Raw genomic sequence first — 23,179 nt, forward strand, 5'->3', positions numbered from 1 at the left:
ATCAGTAGGACTGAGGATGGAGTAGGAGTCTCTGCAGGCAGGTTGCTCCTCAAAATACAACGATGTAAGTGCTTAGGCCTGAGATCTCGTTGCAAGAATTGTATTAAATTTGGCTCTGCCACTCTTAATGAGAAAACTGGGACAATACTGGGAAAACAAAGCTTTCTGTACTTTTAGAGCATTTTGGTCAATGTCTGTCTAAAGGGTTCTCAATAACTGCACGAGATCAACACAGGTAGAAGGTGCAAAATGGCACAGATCTGTGTGCTGTGAATACAGAGTGAAATGGAAATGAATGTCTGTTTTTGTCGGGTGAAAAGAGAAGGGATGCCAAAATAAACCAGACATGCTGTGTTTAGAAGCTAAAATGTTTGCAGAAGAAGCACGGCCAGAGTATATAACACTAATAGTATTGTTCTGTGCAAGGAATACAAATGGAGAGCCTTGGAAAATCACACTTCATTGTGAGCATAAAAAAGAGGGGAGAAAATCTTTTTTAAAGGGGAACAGGACTGCAATCAGAAGCTTGGGGGTGTGCCTATGAAGTAATTATAAGGTCTCTGGATTATCTTAGCTTTAGGGAAAATACTGACAGGCTGTAAAAATAAATGGTCAATGAAACCTCTTCCATAATTCATTAGAATTCCATAATTCATTAGAATTCTCTTCTTTCTAGAATCTTTATCCCAGTCACATACCTACCACCTGCAGAGCAGACAGCAAGGAAGACACTCTTTCCCTTCTCTTTACTTTGCACATTTTTTTTTTCCTTTTCTGCCAACATTCCTTCCTCTCTCTTCTTTATCCACCTCCCACAGCCCTTTCTAGGTCTCCCAGATAGAAGTTGGACTGACCACCAGAATCCAGGCTACCTCTGTTTTGAGGCAACTCATCTCTGTTTCATTTTGACTCCAGCGATGTTGCAGTGAAGAATTTCTGCTTTAAAACTCCCTGGGGAGTGGACATACCTTTAAAGAAGCCTGGGGCAGCCTGGATATAATTTGGAAAGTAATACTGGCATTCCACATATCTGGCCCTATTTTTGCTCTCAGAGCTAACTCAGAGACACACTTATATGATGCCATGGTTCAGTGAAGGTGAGTCTCCAAGCCCAGCTACTACTTTCAACCACTGTATCATTGGACCTGTCTTCACCGAGAGCACAAGTTTTTCTAGTGCTGATAGTACCCCAGGGACAGTGGGAAAGCATGGAGCTAGCCTGCCCAGATGAGATCTGCCATTTTTAAACTGCTGAAGAGAAAAGTAATTCCTGTTCCACCCTGAAGCACCAGGTAAAGAACAACAGCACTACACAGATCTGAGATGACCAGTAAATCTTCTCTGGAAGGAGAAACTAGCTCTCAAAACATTTCCTTAAAATTTTGCACTGAAAGACATTGCAGATGAATCCTGCTGTCACCTGTCATTCCTTAGGGCCTAAATGCATATTTCTTGTTCTACAAGCAGTCCTTGGTGAACACAAGCCGTCAAGATCTTTAGATGATTGTTGCATCTGTGTCTTTTGTACTGAGTTCTCCTACATAAATAACAGCAAGAAAACAAACTTTCATCAGTGATCAGTATAAAAAAGGTATACAGGATTAGTGCATGGTCTGACAGCTGGAAAAAACCCACAGGGTGACTGGGTTAACTGATACTGGAGCCCCTGTCTGAAAGGGTGTCTGAGTAGATGTGCAGTGAAACGTAGGACTATGTGCAGTGCCAGTGGGTGGCCAATGGTCAGTTTTATGGACTTACTATACACAAGATAGGGAAGGGGGTAGAAGTCCAGTACCTCCCTTATAGTAGTCTACAGGCATATGACCTGGAGTAGTGAAAATACTTGATAAAATGGAGTAGGTACCATGGACACCATTTACAGCTGGGGAAGTCTGTAGCTCGTGCTGGTTTCAGAGTACATCCTTCTCTCTCCCAGCTGCCACAGGGCCACCCAAAGCCCTGAAACATTCCTCGGTAGTAACAGCCCAGAGTGAACTGGCTCCAGTTCAGTTGGTCTGGACAATGGAGTGGGATACCGGACTGCTTCCAAAATGTTATCTCAGAATTGAAATACCACACACAAGAACAAAGTGTTCACACTAGGCTTGTTATGGCGCTGAGAGATCAGTCAGACAAGATGAGTCAAACATGCCCAAAGTGTTAAGATGTTGCTTTTCAAATCCACACAGTCTTTCTTAACGAAATTAATGGATTAAAAATTAAAACAATTTTCCTTTTCATTGTATAAGAAACTGTCCTGACTGGGAGACACTAGGAAAACTGGCTGGATGACAAGTTAATCACAGAACAACAAAAAATGAAGATATGTAAACACTTGTTCCTACCGCCTGCAAAAATTATAGCCATTAGGAATCCACTTTTGCTGGTGACCAAGTCACCTCGAGACCTGCCATGTCTCCATGTCTCTATGTGTACTAAATTAAAAATTTTTGATTAAATCCCTGTGAAGCTCAATGCAAATGTTTTTGATAGTGCTAGCAGGCCTTTAGGTCAGTAATATTGTTTGGTTTTCCATCCAAGGCCATACATCACTGAATTTGTGTCATCGCTTCGTCGAGGACACTAGCTTTGATGGTCTTTTTGATATCCTCTTCACTCAAAATCTCTCCTTTACTTTTTCAGATACTCTTATCTGATGCACCCCAAGCACCTGATGCTCCCAAGCAGCAGAGCACCAAGCCAACAGCCCAGCCTTCAAATCTGGCTCTTCCAAACTCTGTGGCAAAACTTACACAATATATAAAATATTAGGTAATATTAACCATTACCAAAACGTTTATAACAAAGTATTGAAAACTTACAGGCTTCCTTTGCAGCCCAGCTCAGTACGTCACATCTAGGTCCACCATTTCACTCTTTCCTCATTTATCAGACCTGCTTCCTAAACAATTGGGCTCACTGTTTTTAAACTGTCCATGCACTTCTGTACCCCAGAGACATAAACGACAATGATGGAGCAAAAGAGAACTGGCAGAGAGTTCTCAAGAAAAGTTGCAATGAGGCAACTTGTTTAGATATGAGAAAAACAAAAGAACACAACTTCTAAAAGGTGCATGAAATTAATAACATTCAAATTATAGGGGTTGATGAGGCACAGTAGTGAATCTAATACATTGTGTACACAGGCTCCAGGTTGGGATAAGTGTGGTAAATCCTGTTGTGACACAAGGCCAATGCCAATCCCAGATGTGCTCCACACATGTGTCTTGGGGAGCATAGGTATTAATCCAGTGTTTCCATTGGTCTGATCTATCACTGAGAGGTTGCTATCAGATAGCAAAACCAGAGAAATCTGGAGCCTCTGGAGAGCAGCATGGTGATAGCCATCCTCTGCCAGATGTTGTAGTTGTCACCTCCTTTGCCAGATTTGAGGTGAATGGGTCTCTCCTGGATTTCACAATCTGGTCCACGGTCTAAGGCAGAGACAGGTCATCTGAAGCAATGACAGGAAAGTGTAAGACAAAGCCTTTCTGTGACCAAGTCTGAGTGGCTGTGTATTATTCTGTTCACCTCTGTTTCTGAAAGGTGGTTTCAAACCAGCAAAGGAGAATGAGAAGGCTGAAAACAACAGTGAAGGTATTGAGAACCTAATTTGTGACAGGAGGCTAGATAGACAAGCCAGGCTTGTTCAGCCAGGGCTGATGGGAAAAAGAGTGCCAGCTACAAATACACTGAGCACCAAGAGTTTGCTAAGTATTCAGATTAAAAAGTAATGTTGGCACAAGTGAGATATCAGCTGCCCATAAAGAACTTCAGCAGAAAACCAGTAGTTTCCAATCATGCTCAGGGGCAGTTTTGCAAAAAGGGAATTAGGTACAGGACAGGGATGAGTCCAAGCCACCAGAATGCTTTTAAGACAGACTTCAACAAATAAATAACAGTGATTATTATATGAGGTAATGTTTGCAGTAGCTGGAAGCTGTATTTTAATGATACAGGTGGTTCTTTCCATCATATGTTATTATGCACCCACAGCCAACATTCTTCTGTAACCATGGCTAACAGAAAAATAAAAGGCAGGATCACATTACTCCTAATGCAAGTAAGAGCAAAACACTCAAAATCGTGAAGGCTGTGAAAACAGCTACCATGAGACAGAGGTAATTTAGCCAGCGCAGCAGCATCTCTGTAAGACTGATGTGAGACAGGAATCTCATCCAGATGTCAACAGAGGATATTGATTTAGACAAAGAGACAGCTTTCTGCATCGTGGTGGTATGAACCTACATAGTGGTGGTATGATACTACAGCTGCAATTTGATAAGTAATCCAAAAAGCAAAGTCATACAAAATACATTTGCAAATGCACCTTTTAATACAGGCAGCAGGAATGAGAGCCATGTGAGCATTGGAGCAGGAGGGCTAACTCACTTCTAGCAATGTTAAAGACAGCATATGAAAAAACACAAGATCCTCCACCAGAAAAATAACAGTGACACTGAGGACAATTCTCACTGATTCAGGATGAATTACTTTTATTGGAAGAATCCAAACCATTTGCACAGGCGATTGAGAAAAACAGATTTGTGTTGAGGAATATAAGAAGTTTTTCTAAAGAAAAAGGGTCTAACCACAAGGGACTGAATTACAAACAACACTCATGAAGGTTCTGATCAGCAGGAGTGGCATAAAAATTTGCTAAAGCCAAAAAGTATTAGTGAAACTGCACAAATCAGTGCAGCAAAAAAAGCGCCCAAACTCAAAACTGTAAGAAAGTGGGGTTTTTTTCTATTTAACTACTTTTATTCAGCATTCTGACATACTGCTTGTAAATAGCCTGCTTTACTCTCTGATCCCTATACAGCCTCTAACTCAGTCATTTTATGGAATGAGATTATATTTTTCACTAAAACTTAAGAACTTAAATTCTTCAAATATCTTGAGAAAGACCATACAAAACTGCCCTGGAAGTGAAGCCCTCACCAGGGAGTTGCTTTATCTCTTTCAGTGTGCTGAAGCCAGGGGCATGAAAGCATTTTCTTTAGCAGCATCCCTTTGAGTTCCTCTGCCTCCTTTGACCTGTACAAAAGCTGAATTCTAGTCTCCTCCCTGTGCAAAGATAACTTGCATAGTTTTGCTATAGTTGTGTTTCTGTTTTTTCTTTGCTGGACTTTTGGCTGACTGACAGTTGCTTTGCTTTGGCAGATAGGAGTGAAGATCTGTTTCAAGACTCCCAGTTCTGAAAGATTAGCTCTGAGGAAGCTTTTGGAGTTGGATGTTTTAAATAGGTGCTCAAGAAAGAAACCACCTGACTTTTGTACAGATTTTCAGAAGAGAGGAGACTAAACTGCAACACTTAACACTGAACTTGTAGCAAAGGAAGAGTCCTTTTAAGGCCAGTGTGAAAATTCAGACTCCTTCATATATGTAAATCAGTAAACACCTAGGATAAAGAACCACATTTCCACATAGTGAAGCAGAACAAGCAAGCAAAAATAACACAAGCTAAGGCTTCTGCATTGTTTTCTGCACTTCCCTAATCTGTTTTAAAAATAATAGATTGATTTCAGTAATACTTAATATGCAAGCTAATGTGCTAGACGTTGTATTCTTTAAATTAAGGAATTGTGTTGCTAGGAAATAATGACAGTTTGATCTGTGACTAGGAGAGACCACAGGGTGTGTGTCCTATGTTTACCAGCACTTACCCTACAGGGGATAAGGCAGACTCTATGCCATGGCAGCATCATGATATATACTCATGCTTCTTTGTGGCATGTCTTTTCTAAAACTCTATTGCTTTAGCAGAAAGAGCAGCCTTTACTAGTGCAATTGAGCAGCCATGACAATTCAGGCATGAATATGAGGACAGCAAGTGAGGACAGCAGATCCTCCACAGCACGGCCTGAAGATGTGCACAGCTGCAAACTGATGTAATTGAGCCTTACAACCCACAGATGGAAAAAGGAGGATGAGCAAACCTTTACCCCATGAATAGCTTGAGGGAGAAAAGTCTGCTATATGGCCTGCTTATATGACTGTGATTTTTCTCTTGCCGTGGTAATATTACTACACTGGCGATCTTGATTTGGCTGGCCACGTAAGAGCTTGATCTCAAAGGCACACTACTGCGCAGGTAAAGAGCACCACTATCCACCAGAGTCATTCCACCAGTTTCTTCTCTGGGTTCTCCACACCTCTTCCTTGCAGTAACAGCTGCAGCCTCCTGCACTGACTCCTGTGTTGAGTTTCTTAGACTATGACATTGTAGCTGAAAACCAGGATTTTAGATTCCTGGATGACCTGTTCCTGAGTGCAATCTCAGAGCTCCCCAATACTGCTCACTCAACATCAGGAGAGGAGCAAGAGGTGAGCACTCATTCTGTGAGATCCCGGAAGGGATGGGAATATGGTGAATACCTGAAGCAGGCTTAGAGGCCTTGGTTCAAGGCCTGGGGAAGAAAGGAAGCATTTTGATCCCTAGTGAATGCCTATGTCTTCCTCCTGCTTTATTCAGAGCATAGAGCTTTCCCTTGCTTTAGGCTTACAATTTAGGATCTCGCACAGCACAATAAATATTCCCAATCCCAGTGGCACAGGATAAACTATGATTCTGAGCTACTGAGGACTTCCAGTCCTGCATGAATGTGAATTTCTCTTTCAGATACCTACAGTTTTCAAAATTGTTGATGCAGTTTAGGAACATGCATGGACCAGTCTACCACAGTAAGTTGTGGGATGCATCAAGGTACTTCGGGGAAACCCATTTTTATTGCAAATGTGGTGCTGAGAGCTGACAAGTGACATTGACTTCAGTAAAATTCTTTAATCTAACTTGAAAACTTAGAGCCTATCAATCTTAAGTCTTTAGTGATGTACCACAAGACAAGCATAGCTTTTCTACAAAAGGCTCCTTGTAATTTAAGCTATCAGAACAATAATATTAATTTTGATTAAAATTAGAGATTAATGAGAGATTAATTTTGAATGCTGACTTTAAATACACTCTTTACTGAAAAAAACAAAGCTCTTACTAAAAATGCTCTTTTTAAAATTCACTTGTATTAATGAATCATTGCAAGCTTAGAATTTAGAATTCAAATACTATTTGATCCTATCTAAATTAATGGCTCCTTCATTTTTCCCAGAAGCTCTGTTTCAACATTTTCGTTTATAAAGTACTATTTACTTAAGAAATTTTTACAGGAAAAATGTTTTCTTGCAGCATCAGGACTCCCTCTAGTGTCATTCCAGCCAGAATCTTTGGGGATCTGTACGGACCACTGAAAGTTTGTGTTTGATGAGACAACAGAGCATACATCCACAACTTCTTTGTATCTGAGCTATTAAGAAGCTTTGGTCCACTACTCTGCACCTCTATTCAGGAAACCCAGCTTGAGTATTTGCCATCTGACACAGTGTAACCGGTGTACAATCTTTCCCATTAGATTTATGAGGAATGTCTTCTAAGCATTGTTACTTACCCATAGCTGCAATTTCAGCATAATTTAACCAAATTCAAAGAAATAGGATAAAAGTTGTTTCAAAACATGTTGAGACCTTTGGTGGGGGTTTGTTTGTTTTTGGTTTCGGTTTTTTTCCCCCTAGTTGAAAACCTACAGGAACTGTAAGGAAATTTTATCTGCAGCAGCAATTTGCAAAGAGTATTGTTGGTTGAAAATTAAATAGGAACTAATCTTTAAAGTGGTTTCTAGTACCACACAAAAATCCCATCTTCTCAGTGAAACTTTTTCCAATCAAATAAAAGGAAACTGTTATACTGATAGGCCGTCAGATGCAAACAAGCAGATCTCCATCATTATTATGAAAGAATCTGTCAACTAGTTGCATGATTTCTCACAATTGCACAAAACTATTCAGCACTGAGATCAACTAGTGGATGTGCAGCTGGCATACAGGAACCATCCTACAGAGGAGGAAGAAAGAACACAAACGTGGACATTTTATGTGCTACATTTCTGTCTTCCTGACTTCATGACTGGAATTTTTTGTAGGCAACAAATCCTGCTGTGCTTTCAAGACATAATAAATCCTTGAATAATATAACCCAAAGATTACAAAAAGAAAAAAAAACCTTAAAAAAACCCCTCAAATCACAGAAATATGGGAAACGCAGAAATAAAGAAGAGCTCAAATCTACATTTCTTTAGAAACCTATGTTCCACTAAAAGCAAGTAGGACCCATGGCTGGAAAATCCTGAATGACTTAAGAAAATGTGGCTTAAATCTATAGCCATGTAAGCTTTTCTCAGGATGTGGCCTTTCTCTTCTCAGAAGTCTCAATGTTTGTTTTAAATGTCCATGAAGACTTCTGAGTCACAGCACCACAGAACAGTTGAGGTGGGAAGGTACCTCTGGAGCCTGTCCAGACCAACCCCTCTGTTCAAAGTAAGGTCATTGCCAGCTGTTTGCTCAGGTCTGCACCCTCTGAAGTTTTGAGTAAGAACAAAGACGGAGACCCTGACTGAGCAACCTGTTCTAGTGATTGACCCCAAGAGTGAGGAATATTTTATGTATTTGAATGCAATTTCCTGTATTTCAGTTTGGGCTTAATTGTGCTTGTCCTTTCACTGGACACCTGTAACAAGTCCTACTCCCTCTTTTCCACCTGCTCCCATCACCTGTTCATAGGCATTGATTAGATTCCCCCAAACCAACTCTTCTCTGAGCTGAACAATCCCAAGTCTGTCAGTCCCTTCTCTGGCCTCAGAGTCAATTGCCTTTCTTTGGAAAAAAGGCAATTTTGAAATGAGCTTAAAAAAAAAAATTATTTAAGGAAAATATTAGTTCAGTGATTCCTGCCATTACTCTCTAGAGACTGATTACAGTTTTGTGATGGTATTGGTGTAGCTATAATGTGAAATAAATTACCTAAAATAACTGCATCGTATTGCTAAATTTCATCCTATACTATGAATCATGAAGTATTTTAAAAAATATGGCTCGTTCTTTTTCACAAAGTTTTGGCGGCTCAGCATCCAGTGTGACACCTCCAGCCACATTGCTTATTTCTTTTCCCTTCTCTGAACTCAGGTCTCCAGCAGTGATCTGGTCCAACACAGAAATACCCCCTGCTTGCACAGTGTCCTGCACGTGCCTCACCAGGTGTGCATGTGATACCAGGGCCCTCGTGCTCCCTATCTCGCCATCTTTGCGTTTAGCCCCAAAACCCCTCTTGTGTATGGGATACTTACCTACCTTGTGCTCCTCACTCAAGCACCTTACTGCAGTATTTTTTTCCTGGTGTGGCTTTAACTACTTCTTCTCAAGGCCTACAGTGCAATTGATGCTGTGCTGTCTGAGGTATAATCCAAGGACTCTCCCTGCAAACTTTTCCGCACAGGGTAAGGATATGTTAAGTCAGACCTGTGTAACTCATGAATGATGCAAAGGCAAAACTTTTCCCCAGGCTTCCCTCCTGCAGCACAGAGGTTTGTTGATGCACACCTGGAGATCTGATTTTCTAGCATCAGACATGCAATAAATAGTTATCCCACATTAAATCCTGTTTTTGACCCTCTTGCTCACATCTTAAATAGATGCCTTTTTGCAGTATCTTCTTAGGGTTTACACAAATCTTCTTTGAGTGCCAGTCTGAAGTGAATGAAGTTTATTAGGCCTCTGCCTTTGAAGTCTTTAATAAAGTTTTAAAGTGATATTTAGGGGAAGATCCCCCCCCGATTTCCCTCTGGGCACAGATACCCCCTGCTGTCACAAACATTATTCTAAAAATGCAAACATAGCAAAGCCTGCCAAAAATTTCTAAGGAAAATCTAGACTAAATGATGATTGCAAACCTCAAAGGAAGAGAAGAACCAGACAGCTGACCCAGAAAGATATTAATGCCATCGCCATTTTACTCCTTTTTTTCAATTTTGGTATCTCAGTTACTTACTCTGCTTGCTTAGTGTCAGATTTCAGGTCACAAATTCCAGCCCTATGTCTAAGGGAGTAACAAAGTTAAAAAAATAACCAACCTGTTGAGACACATTGTAACACACTCTTGCCAGCTGATAAAATCACAGAAAATTTTATGACTGCAAGGCTGTTCCTGGCACAGATGATTTATGTAACGCAAGGCATGTCTGCATATTTGAATTAAGTACAGTAAAGGCTTGTAAATGACTAGCTCCAATGTCCTCTTTAAAAACATTTTCTAAGCTGAAACTTTGTCCTTTTAAGCACAGGACACCAGTGATGAAGTGTGAAATGCGTATTTTTTCTAATTTAGGATCTGTACTTTTTATAATGAGACCTTATCACTCTCTATAACTAGCTTGGAGAAGGTTGTAGCCAGGTGGGGATCAGCCTCTTCTCCCAGTAAACGAGAGGACATGGTCTTAAGCTGTGCCAGGGGAGGTTCAGGATGGACATTAGGAGGAATTTCTTCACAGAAAGGGTGATTAAACATTGGAACGGGCTGGCCAGGTGGATGGTGGAGACACTGTCTCTGGAGGTGTTTTAAGGAAAGCTGGTTGTGGCACTCATTGGCATGGTAGAGTTGAAATGGTGGTGTTCGGTCATAGGTTGGACTCAGTTCCAGAGGTCCTTTTCAACCTAATTGATTCTGTGATTCTGTAATCATCTCAGTTTCTGAAACTATTGTTCGGTATACCTGTAACACGTTTCTTCCATAAAGCAGTGTGATGTGTTTCTTTATGGACAGCATGCAAACACTCTGAGGGATGAAGATGCTCCAGGCAGGAGACGGAAGGTTTGGGGGTACCTCAGAGCGGCCTCCCCCTGCCACAGGCAGGCCATGGAGAGGGAGGGTGTGCAGCAGGTGAACGACTGACAACAGCTGTAACCCCCAACTGGGCAGGCCCCACCGCAAGCACAGGCTAATCTACAACCGTGAAGTGCAGCCCGGGCTGTGGGAAGGCACTGCCCCGTCTTCCGTCCCAGGCCAGTGCTCCTGGAGCTGGGGCGGGGAGGCGCAGGGACTGCGCTGTGAGGAGGGCGGGAAGGAGGGAGGAGGCTATCCCGGGACAGCGGGCGGGGAGCGCGGGTCGGGGCGGTGACGCTCTCCGCAGCTCCCCCTCCCCAGGGCTGCGCCGCTGCCCCAGCGCCGCCCGTGCTGGGGGAACCCGGCCGGGCCGCGCCTCCGGCATGGCCGGGGCGCCCGCTGCGCTGCTGCGGCCGGCGCTGCTGCTGCTGCTGCTGGTGCTGTTTGCCGGCCGGCCCGCTCTCGCAGGTAGGGCCGTGGCGGGGGCCGGAAGGCACCTGCGCCCGCGGGGGAAGGGGCGGCCCGGCGCGGCCCGACCGCGGCCCCGGCGCGGGGGTTGCTCGGAGCGCTGGAGCGACTTGTCTGCGAAAGCAGCAGCCCGACGGGGAGTGCCCCTGCCCGGCGAGGGTCCCGTGCTCGGGCCGGCGGCAGCCGCCGCAGCCCCTTGGCCGGGAGTGGGGCCGGGCGGGCGGCGCAGGCGGCCGCACAGGTGGTGGGACAGCGGGCATTTTGTGAAGGCGTGGTGTCCTCTTGCCTTAAAGTGAAGGCCGAGCTGTCCGTTCAGGTGTGAGCCCGCCTTGTGACCGCTTTCCCTCCTACTGCAGAGACACTGAGAACTTGACATAGTTTCCTAATAAAAACGTGGATGTTTTGCAAGCGACGTGGATGTAAATTTTTCCACCCACTCCTTACCAGAACTGTAGTATGCCATGGGGAAAAGTGCTGAGGTACGAACGAATATTCCCTGCAATTCCTTCCCCTGCTCTGGCATGCATGTGAACTAGTAGTCCCGATGATAAGTATCAGTCAGAAACTGCAGGTATGTGGGTTTTAGCATACAACTTCAGCTGCCTTGTGCCTGGCTTTTCAAATGTGCCAAGACATGCCAGTCACTTTACCGGTAGTGATGCATGCTAAGGTGCAGGTCTTGGGCAGTCATCAAAACCATTGAAACAGCCAAAAACTTGAGCTGCAAGTTTTGGGTTTTTTTTCTTGAGATGCAACTTGAAGTACATTGCAATTTGAGCATCAAAGACTGGTAATAAAATTTATTGTTTAAATATTTTTTTTAAAGTAATGGATCAGCACGCAGTTGAAGCAGTGTGCTTTTTCATCCACCTTCATCCACCTTCTATCCCTCGTTGACAATCCCATGTGAGACAAACCAATCACCATAACTTTCCTTAGAAATGTTGAGTGGTCGTTTTCTGTGGTTGTGTGGCATCTGTTTCACTCGCTGAGAAGACTAGTTAGAAATGAACTAATATTTAATTGAAATTTAAAAAAAAAAAAAAGTTTTTACTGCAGAAGTTAATGAAGGGATTAAGTTCAGATACTATAAATGAAATACACCAATCCTGTCTTTCCATGAGAGAGTTTCAGTGTGTGGAGCTCTAAGTCATGTTCTCATCAGTTTTGTGAGTGAAGGCCCTGCAGCCAGAGTGGATGAAGGAATTTCTTTATTCCTCATAGAGATGTCTCAGACATATCAGGGGTGTCAGGGATGAGTGCCACTGAGATGGCAATCCCTAGTATAGTAGCATTGTCTTAAATGACATGACAAAGGGTTTTGTAGATATTACTGGGAGCAATGCTAGGCCAACCAGTGCTTCATGGCTTTCTGTTGCACTAGTGTCCTCTGTCCCTGGTGCTGCTGGCAGCGCAAGGTGAAGCCAGAGGATACATTTCCCAACCACCTGGTAGGGACTCAAGCCTGCTACTTCTAGGTGCACCAACCTGTGATGTTCTGGTTGAGCTGCCTTCAAGCTGAACTTTGCTGGGCCATGTGGGCTGACATTACCACGAGGAAACCTTGTTAAATTCCAGCTCTCTTCTTACTCTGAGTGCTGTCGTAGCTATAACCTTACCCAGACATAATCTAGTGAAAGGGAAGAAGACAGTTGAAGGCTGGGAAGAAAAAAAAAGTGCTAGTTTCTTATAGGCAATGAACTGAAATTAGGTATTAAGTTGCTTTCTAAACTCTTCAGTTTTCAATGAGTTTCTGTGATGGAACCAGAAAATAACATCAGCTCTGTTCATTTCATGTTCAGTGCTTTAACTACAGGACTGTCTTTTATCTGGAAATCTTAGAATATTTTGGTTTGGAAGGGACCTTTAAACATCATCACGTCTGGTGTGTAAAGCATTTTTAGATGCAACACAGGGATATTCTTCATTGTGTACATTTTAGATGAGTGTAAGATGCTTACACACTCTGGTAGTGTTTGATTGACCCACAAAATCTCACTGAATTTTGTGCTCAGAAAGTGTAAGTCAACCCTGAGAATTCCCTTTTGAAAAATGATTACATTTAGCCTTAAAAGGCACTCCCAATGAATCTGGCAGCTTCCTTTTCCACTTCCATTTTTCTTGTGTCTCTTATGTGCTGTTGATACCATCTGCTCCCAGCTTAGATAAGCTGACAAAAATGGAGGAATATTTTTTTCATTATGAAGTGTCCTGTTTTGATTCTTTGGTGTTTTTTTTCCCCCTCTTATTCTGCTGCGTTACTTTTGCTATTTGTACTTGTAGCAAAGCTTCATTAACCAAACTCCTGTTTTTGAAATATCAGCACCATGTTTTGGAGAGTGTAAGAATTGTAAGCAAACCATATTATGTATTCGTGGTAGTGGTGGTGTTTTTCAGTCTCAACAGTTGAATTTGATTTTATCTGTGATGAAGCAAGTACTGCGTTAAAAAAAGAATATTAAAAATATGGTTCCATCTAGCTGTAAAAGAAAAAGAAGCCATGAGTGCATTTTTTTTTCTAAGCATGTATTTCCTGGAATTTTTTTTCCCACAGTTGATTAATAGTAACGAATCAGACTGAAAGGAGGTTCACTTTTTCCTCCTGCAAAAGTAAGAAGTGTTGAGATCCACTGTAAGAGACTGGACTATCATCAGTATAGGATTACATCAGTGTAAGGACATTTTTAATTTCATCGCACTCATGAAGTTCTGATTAGGACTTTAAAAGTCATTCACTTGTGTTTTAATGGGCAGTCACACTAACTGTAAGGGTTTCTAACATGGGGTCATGTTTCAGTCAGAAAAAGTTAGCTACAACTTGATTCTTCACTGTTGTTCAAAAGCAAAAAAAGCAATTATGAAATTACTTTAAGAAAGTGATTGTGGTCAAATTTTATTTTTTAACTGCTAGTTTCTTGAGCTTTGAATCAGCAGAACTGATTATATTAATTTCCAGAATATGCCACTCCTGACAATGCCATGAAATCTCTGGCAATTTCTTTTGCTATTTGCACTACATTTTAAAAAATAGTTATTTTTTCACTGTTGTGCTGTAAATCCAAACCACAGCACTGTACCAGCTACTAAGAAGAAAGTTAACTTTATCCCAGTCAAACCCAGGGCAGTTATGCAGACCTTTCCAAAGTTCCAGCAAAATGTCAGCCATGTAAGATACTCTTCTTGAAAGGTTTTTCAGTTAAAGAATTTTTCTTTTTCTTCTATCTTCGTAGCATCTTTGTCATGCCACTTAGACAAGTTTTTTTTCAGAAACTTTAGCATATAGTAATTACTTTTAAAGTAACTGTGTGTAAGTGCTAGAATTCAGTAGGTATTTCTTTAAAATTTGAAGCTGGGATTCTTTTATGGTCATAGTGGTTTCAAACATGTTAGTGTCAGACTCAAGAAGAAAAAAATTCTGGAACAGATACTTGAAGCATGTGAGAAAAATCAGTTTGGGTCAGTTCTGTTCCAGGTAAGCTACTCAGTGCAGAAATGAAACATTGTAAAGCTACAAACGTTTGTAGGAGTGTCTGTATACCAGGGAATTGTCTTTGGAGAGGACTGGCAGCTCTTCAGTTGGTGCAGTGATTGAAATCTTGGACCTGGGTGCTAAGATGTGGTAGTGAGAAGGAGCTAGAGGAATGATTTGGTTCTGTGGGGAAGCTCTAGGCATGTTTGTAAGTGTAAATTGTGAGTCCATGCAGTAATTACAAATGCGTTCTTTAATCTCTCATTCTGCCTTTTTTCTTAAAAACTTGTTACATTGGATACCTGGAATTTGGTGCTCTTTCACTAATGTTTTCTCCCTTTTAAATCTGCCTGCACTTGTGCTGTACAATCAGAGTAAACAAGGCTTTTAAAAGTTATTAATATCACAAAAGCTTATTTATGTTTGCTATTAATAGGCTTTGAATACATGTTTCCATCACTCAAATCCTATCCTAAGGGAGAGTCTTCCTGCTTTATTTATGCTGGTGGTTGTTTTTCCTGTGGTTTAGGGAAACAGAGGCCAGATCTGCCTCTTCATCTGTTGGGACCTGCATATTTTATCTTAATTACAGCAGAAACTACTGGGACTCAAAGTGGGTGTCATAGTTTGCCTGTCATTCAGTGCATGTGGACTCTTAAATGAGGCTTCAAGCTGCACTTTTATATAGCTGAAAGTATTTTTACTATTTGGAAGCCTGCTTTCACTTTACTTCTAGATTGTACAACCCTTCTACCTCTCAGTGAAGCACCATAAATAAATTGTTAGTACAGACGAAATGTGTAAATAGGAGAAACAACTGCTCTCTTTTAAGAATGGAAGGACAAAGGCAGGGAGGGGGAACAAACTTATACCACTTTAGTTTCTCTACAGCCTTGAAATGAGTTCTTGCAGAATGTATTTAGTAATCTGGTATTGGTGTGAAAAATATGCTGTGCAGAAAGAGTGGTTACACCAGTTTTTCACTAACCACAAGGGAAATGGGCTGTGCTCTTAGGAAGGGCTTCTACTTGAACATTCCAAATAGTAGAGTCAAAAACATACCCAAATTTGTCAACAGAGAGATAGAAGACTACTGTCATCTGAAAGATTAATATTTATCTGAGTTACCTGCGTGAGTTGCTTTCTGTTACTGTTATATCTTTGTGAATGAGCTGCAGGGGACAAGCTTCAAGGTGCAGATCTCAGCTGGACAATGGGAAGCTTATTCAGTCAAATTACTAAAGCAGGTGTTGCCTGTAGATACACAAGGGCTGATGAAACCAGTACCTCACCAGTCACAGCTGATGGATGTGCTTGTTACACTTTGTACCAGAGTGTGCTCTTAGGATGGATGAATTAACCTTTAATCTGACTTGGTGTTTTTCATATAAAAAGTTAAGTACCTTTATTTTCCTGAAGGGACATTGTACAGTTGGAGTAACTTGGGAGGGTGTGCATCAAAATGTAGTGGATAAGGACCTTCTCTATGTTTGTGGCTCCTAGATGCCAGTGCAGCACAGAATAACAGCAGATGGTGAGATAGTAGAGTGAAAAAAACCGGTAAATTCATTCCTGCCCCTTCATCCTCCTGTCTCCCCTGCCCCCTTCTTCTTGTTAATTCCTTTTTATACAGCCAGCCTGTAGAGCTCACCAATACTGCCGATTATTGATGAGGCCACTGCAGGAACTGTGATCTCAGCTGAGGAATTGCCATGGCACAGGAGTGACTTGACTCTGCAGTAGGCAGCAAACAAGCCATCAAAACACTGCCTCTGGCTCAGCAGTTCTGGAATTTAGAGAGGATCCTGACTGAAAATACATGGGTTATGTTAGACATAATAATTTACTTTTATGATTTTGTCTTTAATTATTAAGTAGTATAGATTCTATGACTTCTGGTAAAACAAAATATATAGAGTTGTTTTCACAGCAAATCAGTGGGCTGCATGGGCACAGTTTGTCTGAGCAGCAGTAATTCTGCGGCCTTATCATAGCATTTATTGTAGTGTTGAGAACAGAAGATGAATATATTGGGTACTTAAAATAAAGTAATATTTTTGTCCCTGTGAGAAGGATTTGGGATGTCTGAATATATCTTAGGTGTTATCTACATTATTTTTTCTTACACTGTAGTTTTCTGGTGAAAGCTTTAAGTACTCTGGCACTGATAACCTCGTGAACATTTTGAAGACAAAAACGTTGTCCAAAATCTCTCTTCATGAAACTACAATATTTTTCTTTTCTGCTCAAAGATCAAATTATGTATTTCAATTTGTTTCATATTAAGGGGTGGTGGATACTAGGAGCAAGAAAGGGACCTGGTAAAATTTCCCTCTTTTTCATCTGGCATGAGTGTAAAACCCTCTTTGAATTACATATGTATAAAAATTTCTGGATTATTGGTTCAGGCACTGTAGGGAAAGCCTTTCTACATGACTTTCTTTGGGAGTAAGGTGTAAAAGGGATCCAAAGAAGTAAAGGATTGACATATCTGTAGATCTGGCTGTTTTCTATCCACAATGGAGACCAAAAGGAGTTGAGCAGACATGAAGTCTCCATTGAATTACTTCCAGTTAAGAAATGAGTGTGAAACTGTGATTCCAAGATCATTGTTCTTATGGCATTGCTGAGAAGATACTTGATCTCAGCTGAAAAAAAGATACTGACAGAAACAAAGAGAAAAAAAATCCATTCTTTCAGTTAGCTCTCTAGTTTTGATTGTGTTGTTGGATGATGGTGCATTGCTTGTGTTAACAGTGTGGTGAGTTTGAGCTTGGTTTCTTGTAGATAGATTTGTGGGGTTACTAATTTTGGCAGTGGAGAAGAGATGAGGCTTTTATTTCTTTGTGCTTTTGTACTAGTTTGAAAACAAACTAGTGGGAGACACCAAGTCAGAATAACAATTTAATAGGGCAATAAAAGGAGGGGGAAAAAAAATAAAGGTGGATAACACTGGGTTAAACTGACAGAGTCAGGATACAACCTGGCACCCTGTTAGTCAGGGTGGTGATAGCAGTCTGGTAGAATGGTAGCTGCAGTCCTCCTGAAGTGGTGATCCTGTAGAAAAAGGGTCTACTCTTCCTCAGAAGGTCCAGTGGTGGCTGTGTAGCTCCTGTCCTCTGGAAATCCAGTGGGAAGGTTCTCTCTGGTGTTCAGAATCTCAAATTATATCCAGGATGGAATGCTTGGTTCCTCCCTCTGGGTGGAGCATCTCACAATGGGGTAATGAGTCATGAGGCCAAGTGTTGATTAGGCTCATTAACAGAAGACAGTCCGGAGGGAGTTATCTCTGAGTCATGTGGCAGGACAATGATGGGCCATTAACAGCAAGATAGTCTGGGGGGAGGAGGCAAGGAAACACTGCCCCACCTGATTTCAACAGCTCATGAGGATGGTAATAGAATATGCCACAACCCAGGACAGCTCTGTGTACAGGAAGAAGAGAAAGACTACTCAAAGGGTAGCTGTTTGTAGTTCTAGCACAAGAGAATGAAAGCCAAACAAAATGATAACAGGCCAACCTAACATCACCACTGGGTGATGAGTGAGAAATCTTTTGCTCTGTTACTGTGAAAGCTTTTGCTATGCCTGGTTTCTCATGGTTGCTTCAAAGAGGGATGTTGTGGACAGAGCTGATCAAGAATCTTCAGTAAAATTACTTGAAATAAAATTTTCAAAACTTACACTTCCCGTATAAACATTGCCTGTTATGATGGAAACACAGGGAAGAATTTGTAGCCCCAGCCCCAGACTTGAGGGTTGGCTGTAAGGGAGAAGGAAGAAAGAGTGGGATCACAAATTAGCCAGTAAGTCAGGTTGAACAGATCTTTAAATTTGCATCCCAAGTGATTATGCCTCTATTTTTGTGAGCCTTTGTGTGTCTATTTCCGTGTACATAAATGGGCATTAATAGATCTGATTATTATTCTCAGCTGCTTTCACTTGCCTTTTCCATTTGAGGCACAGAGATGTTACAGAATAGGTTGTCTGCCCAGACAGACATACAGGGATTCCAAAGAAATCATTCCCTGTATGATATGTTGAATTCACCTGTTCCAGTAGCAAAGGACTTTCTAGGCTGGTATTGCTGGCTGAATTCCACTTATTTTCTGTAATGGTGCCATTAACATCAGATAGTCCATGACAATATGTCCTTCTTTCAAAAGCACCAGATCAATTTTGAGGTCAGTCATAACTCAGTTTCAACCAGAAATCATTCTAGAAGTGTCTGCTCTAGAGGAACTTGATTACTGTAGTGTAATGACATGCTTTTTAGTTTGGCGGATAATGAAGCAGAAATCATGCCAAGGCACTGTAGGTGGTTCAAAATCATGTTTGCTGCTGGATCCGTGCCTACCTGCCGCACCTTCAGTGATGGATTCTGACTCTGAAGAGTTTTATGGAAGGCAGAAGCTTTAACTTAGGTTTCTTTTTTTCTCTCCAGGAAGTTAATACATAGTATAAATATCAAACTGTTGCCCAGTGTGTCTTGGTTTGAAAGACAGGTGTCTGCTAAGGAAGGCAGAAGTCTCCCTTGGAATGGCAGATGCAACCCCCTTCCCTCCAAGTTATTATAATTTTGAAATCAAGGGCTTTTAGGCAAAGATGTGGGAAATGGGAATAACAGTTCTTCACTAATATATATATAACCAGTCAAACAAACAGCAATAACTACGGCAGTAACAGCAAACAATCACAAACCCAGTGCCAGCCTTCTCGGCTGTCGGGCCCTTTCCCCTCGGGTGCAGTTCCGCTCGCAGCCGGCAGGGGCGCTGGCGGCTCCCGGTGAGCAGGGCAGGTGCGATGGTTCCCCCGCGGCTGCAGGGGGCGCTCCGGAGCGAGCTCGGGGAGCACGCGGCACTGGTGCCCTGGGATCCCGGGAAGGGATGGGACAAAGGAGCTTCACAAACCCCTGGGCAGCCGATCCTGGTGTCCAGCCGAACCCTTGGGAACAGCAGGCTGGAACGGCAGGGAGGAGCACAAATCCGGATGGCAGACGAGATGTATCCAAACGGGGAACCCCCCCCTGGGGTCCGGGCAGGCAGAGTGAACAGGGCTACAACGTAGCGAAGGCTCGAAGCAACAGTGGGGAAAGGCGGGCTTGGGATCCTGGGGCTTCTCCAGTAAAGAGGAAAAGCAGCCGAAGAAAGCAGACCCCCTCTCTCCCGAACGCAGAGACCAACTGCCCACACACCCAGGTGAAACAAAAAGAGCAGCCAGGTCTTTTGTTTTTCTGAAGTACCCAGTTATTTGCTCCCCTAGCAACATGTATGGGGGAAAATTCCTTTAACAGGAAAAAACCAAAAAATAAAACCTGGAAGAGCTCCTAAAACCCCATCACAGTGGTGCACTGCAAAATACTGACTTTACAGTTTCATTCCAGTTACTCTAAATTGCACTCAGTAATCCATAGATAGATAATGTCTCTGCTTAATTGCTTCCCCAAAAATCCATTGTTTTTTCCCCACATACTCAAGTCTATTGAAAAGTAATTTCCACCAGCAGCCATTACTTTTGACTCAGAAATACAACTGATTTTAGGGGTTGTACTACAGTGATCATAATAAAACTTTCAGGACATTGACATCTGTGAAAGATTTTGATTTTGCTTATTAATTTCTAACTCCACTGATAAAATACAATGAAATCTTTTAATTCCCAGTTCTATAGGGGTGCCAGGATATAATGTAGCAAAATTAATGTGACTGCTTCTTGGAGTCTCAGTAGGGTGAGGACAAAGGTCTACTCAGGGTGAAACCTTCTTGTACCCATAACATTATCCTGATGTGCAGTGCTGGAGGAAATGGAGGTTTTTTTGATTAAGATAGGTTATTTCAGACAGCTAGGTTATGCTTCCTGGGGTCTTTAGGAAGTGTCATGGCTTAACCCCAACTGATAACCAAGTACCACGTAGTCTCTTGCTCAGTCCCCCACTCCATGGTGGGATGGGGAGGATAATAAGGTGAAAAAAAGGTAAAACATGGATTGAGATAAGAACAGTTCAATAATTGAAACAAAGTAAAATATAATAGTAATGGAAAAGGAGACAACAAAAAGAGAGAGAGAAGTAAAACCCCAAACCAACAAGTGATGTACAGTACAGTTCCTTGCCACCTGCTGACTGATAGCTGTTCCCCCAGTTCATACCCTGGGCATGTTGGAATATCCCTTTGGCCAGTTCAGGTGAGGTCTCCTGGCCATGCTCCCCCAGCCTCTTTGGGCACCTGATTGCTGCAGAGCACGGGACACTGAAATGTCCTGGATTTAGGGCGAGCACTGTTGAGCAACAACTAAAACATCAATGTGTCACCAACATTATTCTCTTAAAAAATGCAAAACACAGCACTGTACCAACTCCTAGGAAAAAATTAACTATCCCAGCCAAAACCAGGACAGGAAGACAGTATCTCAGTGAGCCATTTGCTGAGATAGAAATCAAAGGACTCCTCTCTCTTACCTATGTTACTGGATCTAAACCTCTAGAGGGTAGGGACAATCTCCTGTAGTCCATCTGTGTGTTAGATAGATAGCACAGTTACACTGCTATAGTATGAATTTAGCATAATATAAAAAATTATAATTATTTAACCTATTTCCTGGCTTATTAGTTAGGCCTTGCTTGTACTGGGGATTTGTCTCTAGTTATGTTATTCCAATACTTGCTTTAAAGAGGAGGTCTTTATTTACCCCACAGAATAACATTTCTATGTACAACAAATGGCATAGGTCCTCTCAGTATATAAATTTAATATAAAGTCTGTAAGGTGTACTTGAGCTATTTGATGAAAGCTTCTTTCGAACTAGAAGCAAACTGCTGGGGAACAATTCCTTTTTGTTCCACTTGGAATCAATTTTTCTGTCCACAGTGGTGACTCTTCCTTTGGAAGAAATATGTATCTTTCAGTAACGTAAAGATCTTTCCTGTGTTTCTCTGGGTACTTAATATAACTCGGTATTACATAGTTGTTTTCTGTTGGGTTTGCTGAAATCTTGTTCTTGGGAAAGCTGCCTAGAATTTTTATATATCCCACAGCAAATTTTTAGATACTATCATTGATTATTTCATGAGTTAGCTACTAAATGAGATTTATGATTTGGTACTCTGTGCACAATCCAGTTCAGAGTCACAGTTAAAGCCACACTGCCTCTGCGTCCTTTCGGAGCAGTTCCCACTCAGCCCGGTCAGCTCTGGACGCAGCAGGCTGCGGGGGCCAGCCTCCGGAATCAGGGAAACCAGAGGTCTGGCTCGTGGGTCCTTCCACAGGACCGCAGCAATAGAGGCAGGTGGTGGAAGAAGGAGGCAGACTCCAATGTGGGTGAAATCCGGGAAGTTTATGGTGCCCTCGAGCACGAGGCCGCACCTCCCAGGAAAACCCAGCTCAGAGTGAGCCTGGAAGGCTCGTGCGGCAGGTTTTATGGAGGGGGTGGCGACAAGGGAGGGATCACAAGGGTATCCAATCATGGAAGGGGAGGGTGCGGTCTATGGGATGAAGGGCGCACCAAGGGACCAATCAGGGGAAAGGAAGGGAGGGACCCTTTCCCCATGGCCAATCACTCGACGCTCCGGCCAGAGCTTTCTAGAAGCCTGGGAGGAGTGCCAACGTGATTGGCAGGGGCCCGGGAGGAGACAAGGAGGGAGAGTAAGGCAATTAACATGAAACTGGGAGGGTGCAAACTGGGTTATCACAATAATACAAATCCAAAGGGGAGACCCAGACCAAACCAAACGGAAATACACTCCCACACCACACTATCAGTCATCAGAGTCATCAGAGTGTATTAGATTGAGCAAGGGGACAGCTAATGTAGGAACTGGAAAAATTAAACCTCAAAAGTCCTCTGCAGTTATGCTTGATTTTAAAATGAGAAAATTATTTCACAATGAAGCTAAAAACTGCAAAATAAATATTTAACTGGTGGTGTTCTTACAAGCTGTATCCAAACACTGCTGAAAGCATCATAAACTTTGGCAGATGAAATTTGAAAATAGACAGGTGTGGGAAAAAAAAAAAAAAGGTCAAGGATCATATTGAAGGAATCAAAGCTTTTACTAAATCCTCCTTAAGTATATCAAGAACAAAAACCCTGCAGAGAGTCTGTGCAGCCAGTTGATTAAGTTACCAGTATAAAAGAAGCACTAAGAAAGGGCACGGCTACTGCAGAGAAGCCAAACTAAATGGTGTTTACTGCTGACTGGGAAGATTCCCAAAATGAAATTCTTTCTTTGGGGTGGAGGCAGGGGAGGAGCAGGGTTGACCTAAAACACTTGGGAGTGAAATTACTTGCTTGCTAAGTAATATCTGATCTTACGCTCTGGTACCTGAAGCCTGCATGGTGGCAGATTTTATGCCACTATTTAAAAGAAGAATTAGCAGGAGACTGTAAGTCTGACATCTGTAACTCAAATTTATAGGTACGGTAACAAGGATAAAAGATGCACAAGTGAGAAGGATCAACTTTGGGGAGTCTGTAAGATTTCTTTGAAGAGTTCTTTACAAACCCCCTGGAGTTTTCTTGATGGGGGTGGGTAAGGT

At 42.2% G+C, this 23,179-nt stretch overlaps 1 protein-coding gene across 2 annotated transcripts in view; it reads left to right on the forward strand.

The window, feature by feature from the left end:
* The first annotated feature begins 11,003 nt into the window (after window positions 1-11,003).
* The window catches only part of LOC121664794 (chondroitin sulfate proteoglycan 4-like), a 44,930-nt gene continuing 32,754 nt past the window's right edge, over window positions 11,004-23,179 (forward strand). Inside the window, exon 1 of one of the 2 annotated variants that reach the window (XM_042028357.1) lies at window positions 11,004-11,176. In XM_042028357.1, coding sequence (XP_041884291.1) covers window positions 11,092-11,176 — 85 coding nt within the window. In that variant the 5' untranslated portion in view covers window positions 11,004-11,091. The remainder of the gene's footprint in view (window positions 11,177-23,179) is intronic. The other variant, XM_042028356.1, reaches the window with a different exon arrangement.

This window comes from Corvus kubaryi, unplaced genomic scaffold (genome assembly GCF_017639235.1).
Source record: "Corvus kubaryi isolate FWS band 111438036 unplaced genomic scaffold, C.kubaryi_AGA036_p1.0 37308, whole genome shotgun sequence".
Lineage (NCBI taxonomy): Eukaryota > Metazoa > Chordata > Aves > Passeriformes > Corvidae > Corvus > Corvus kubaryi.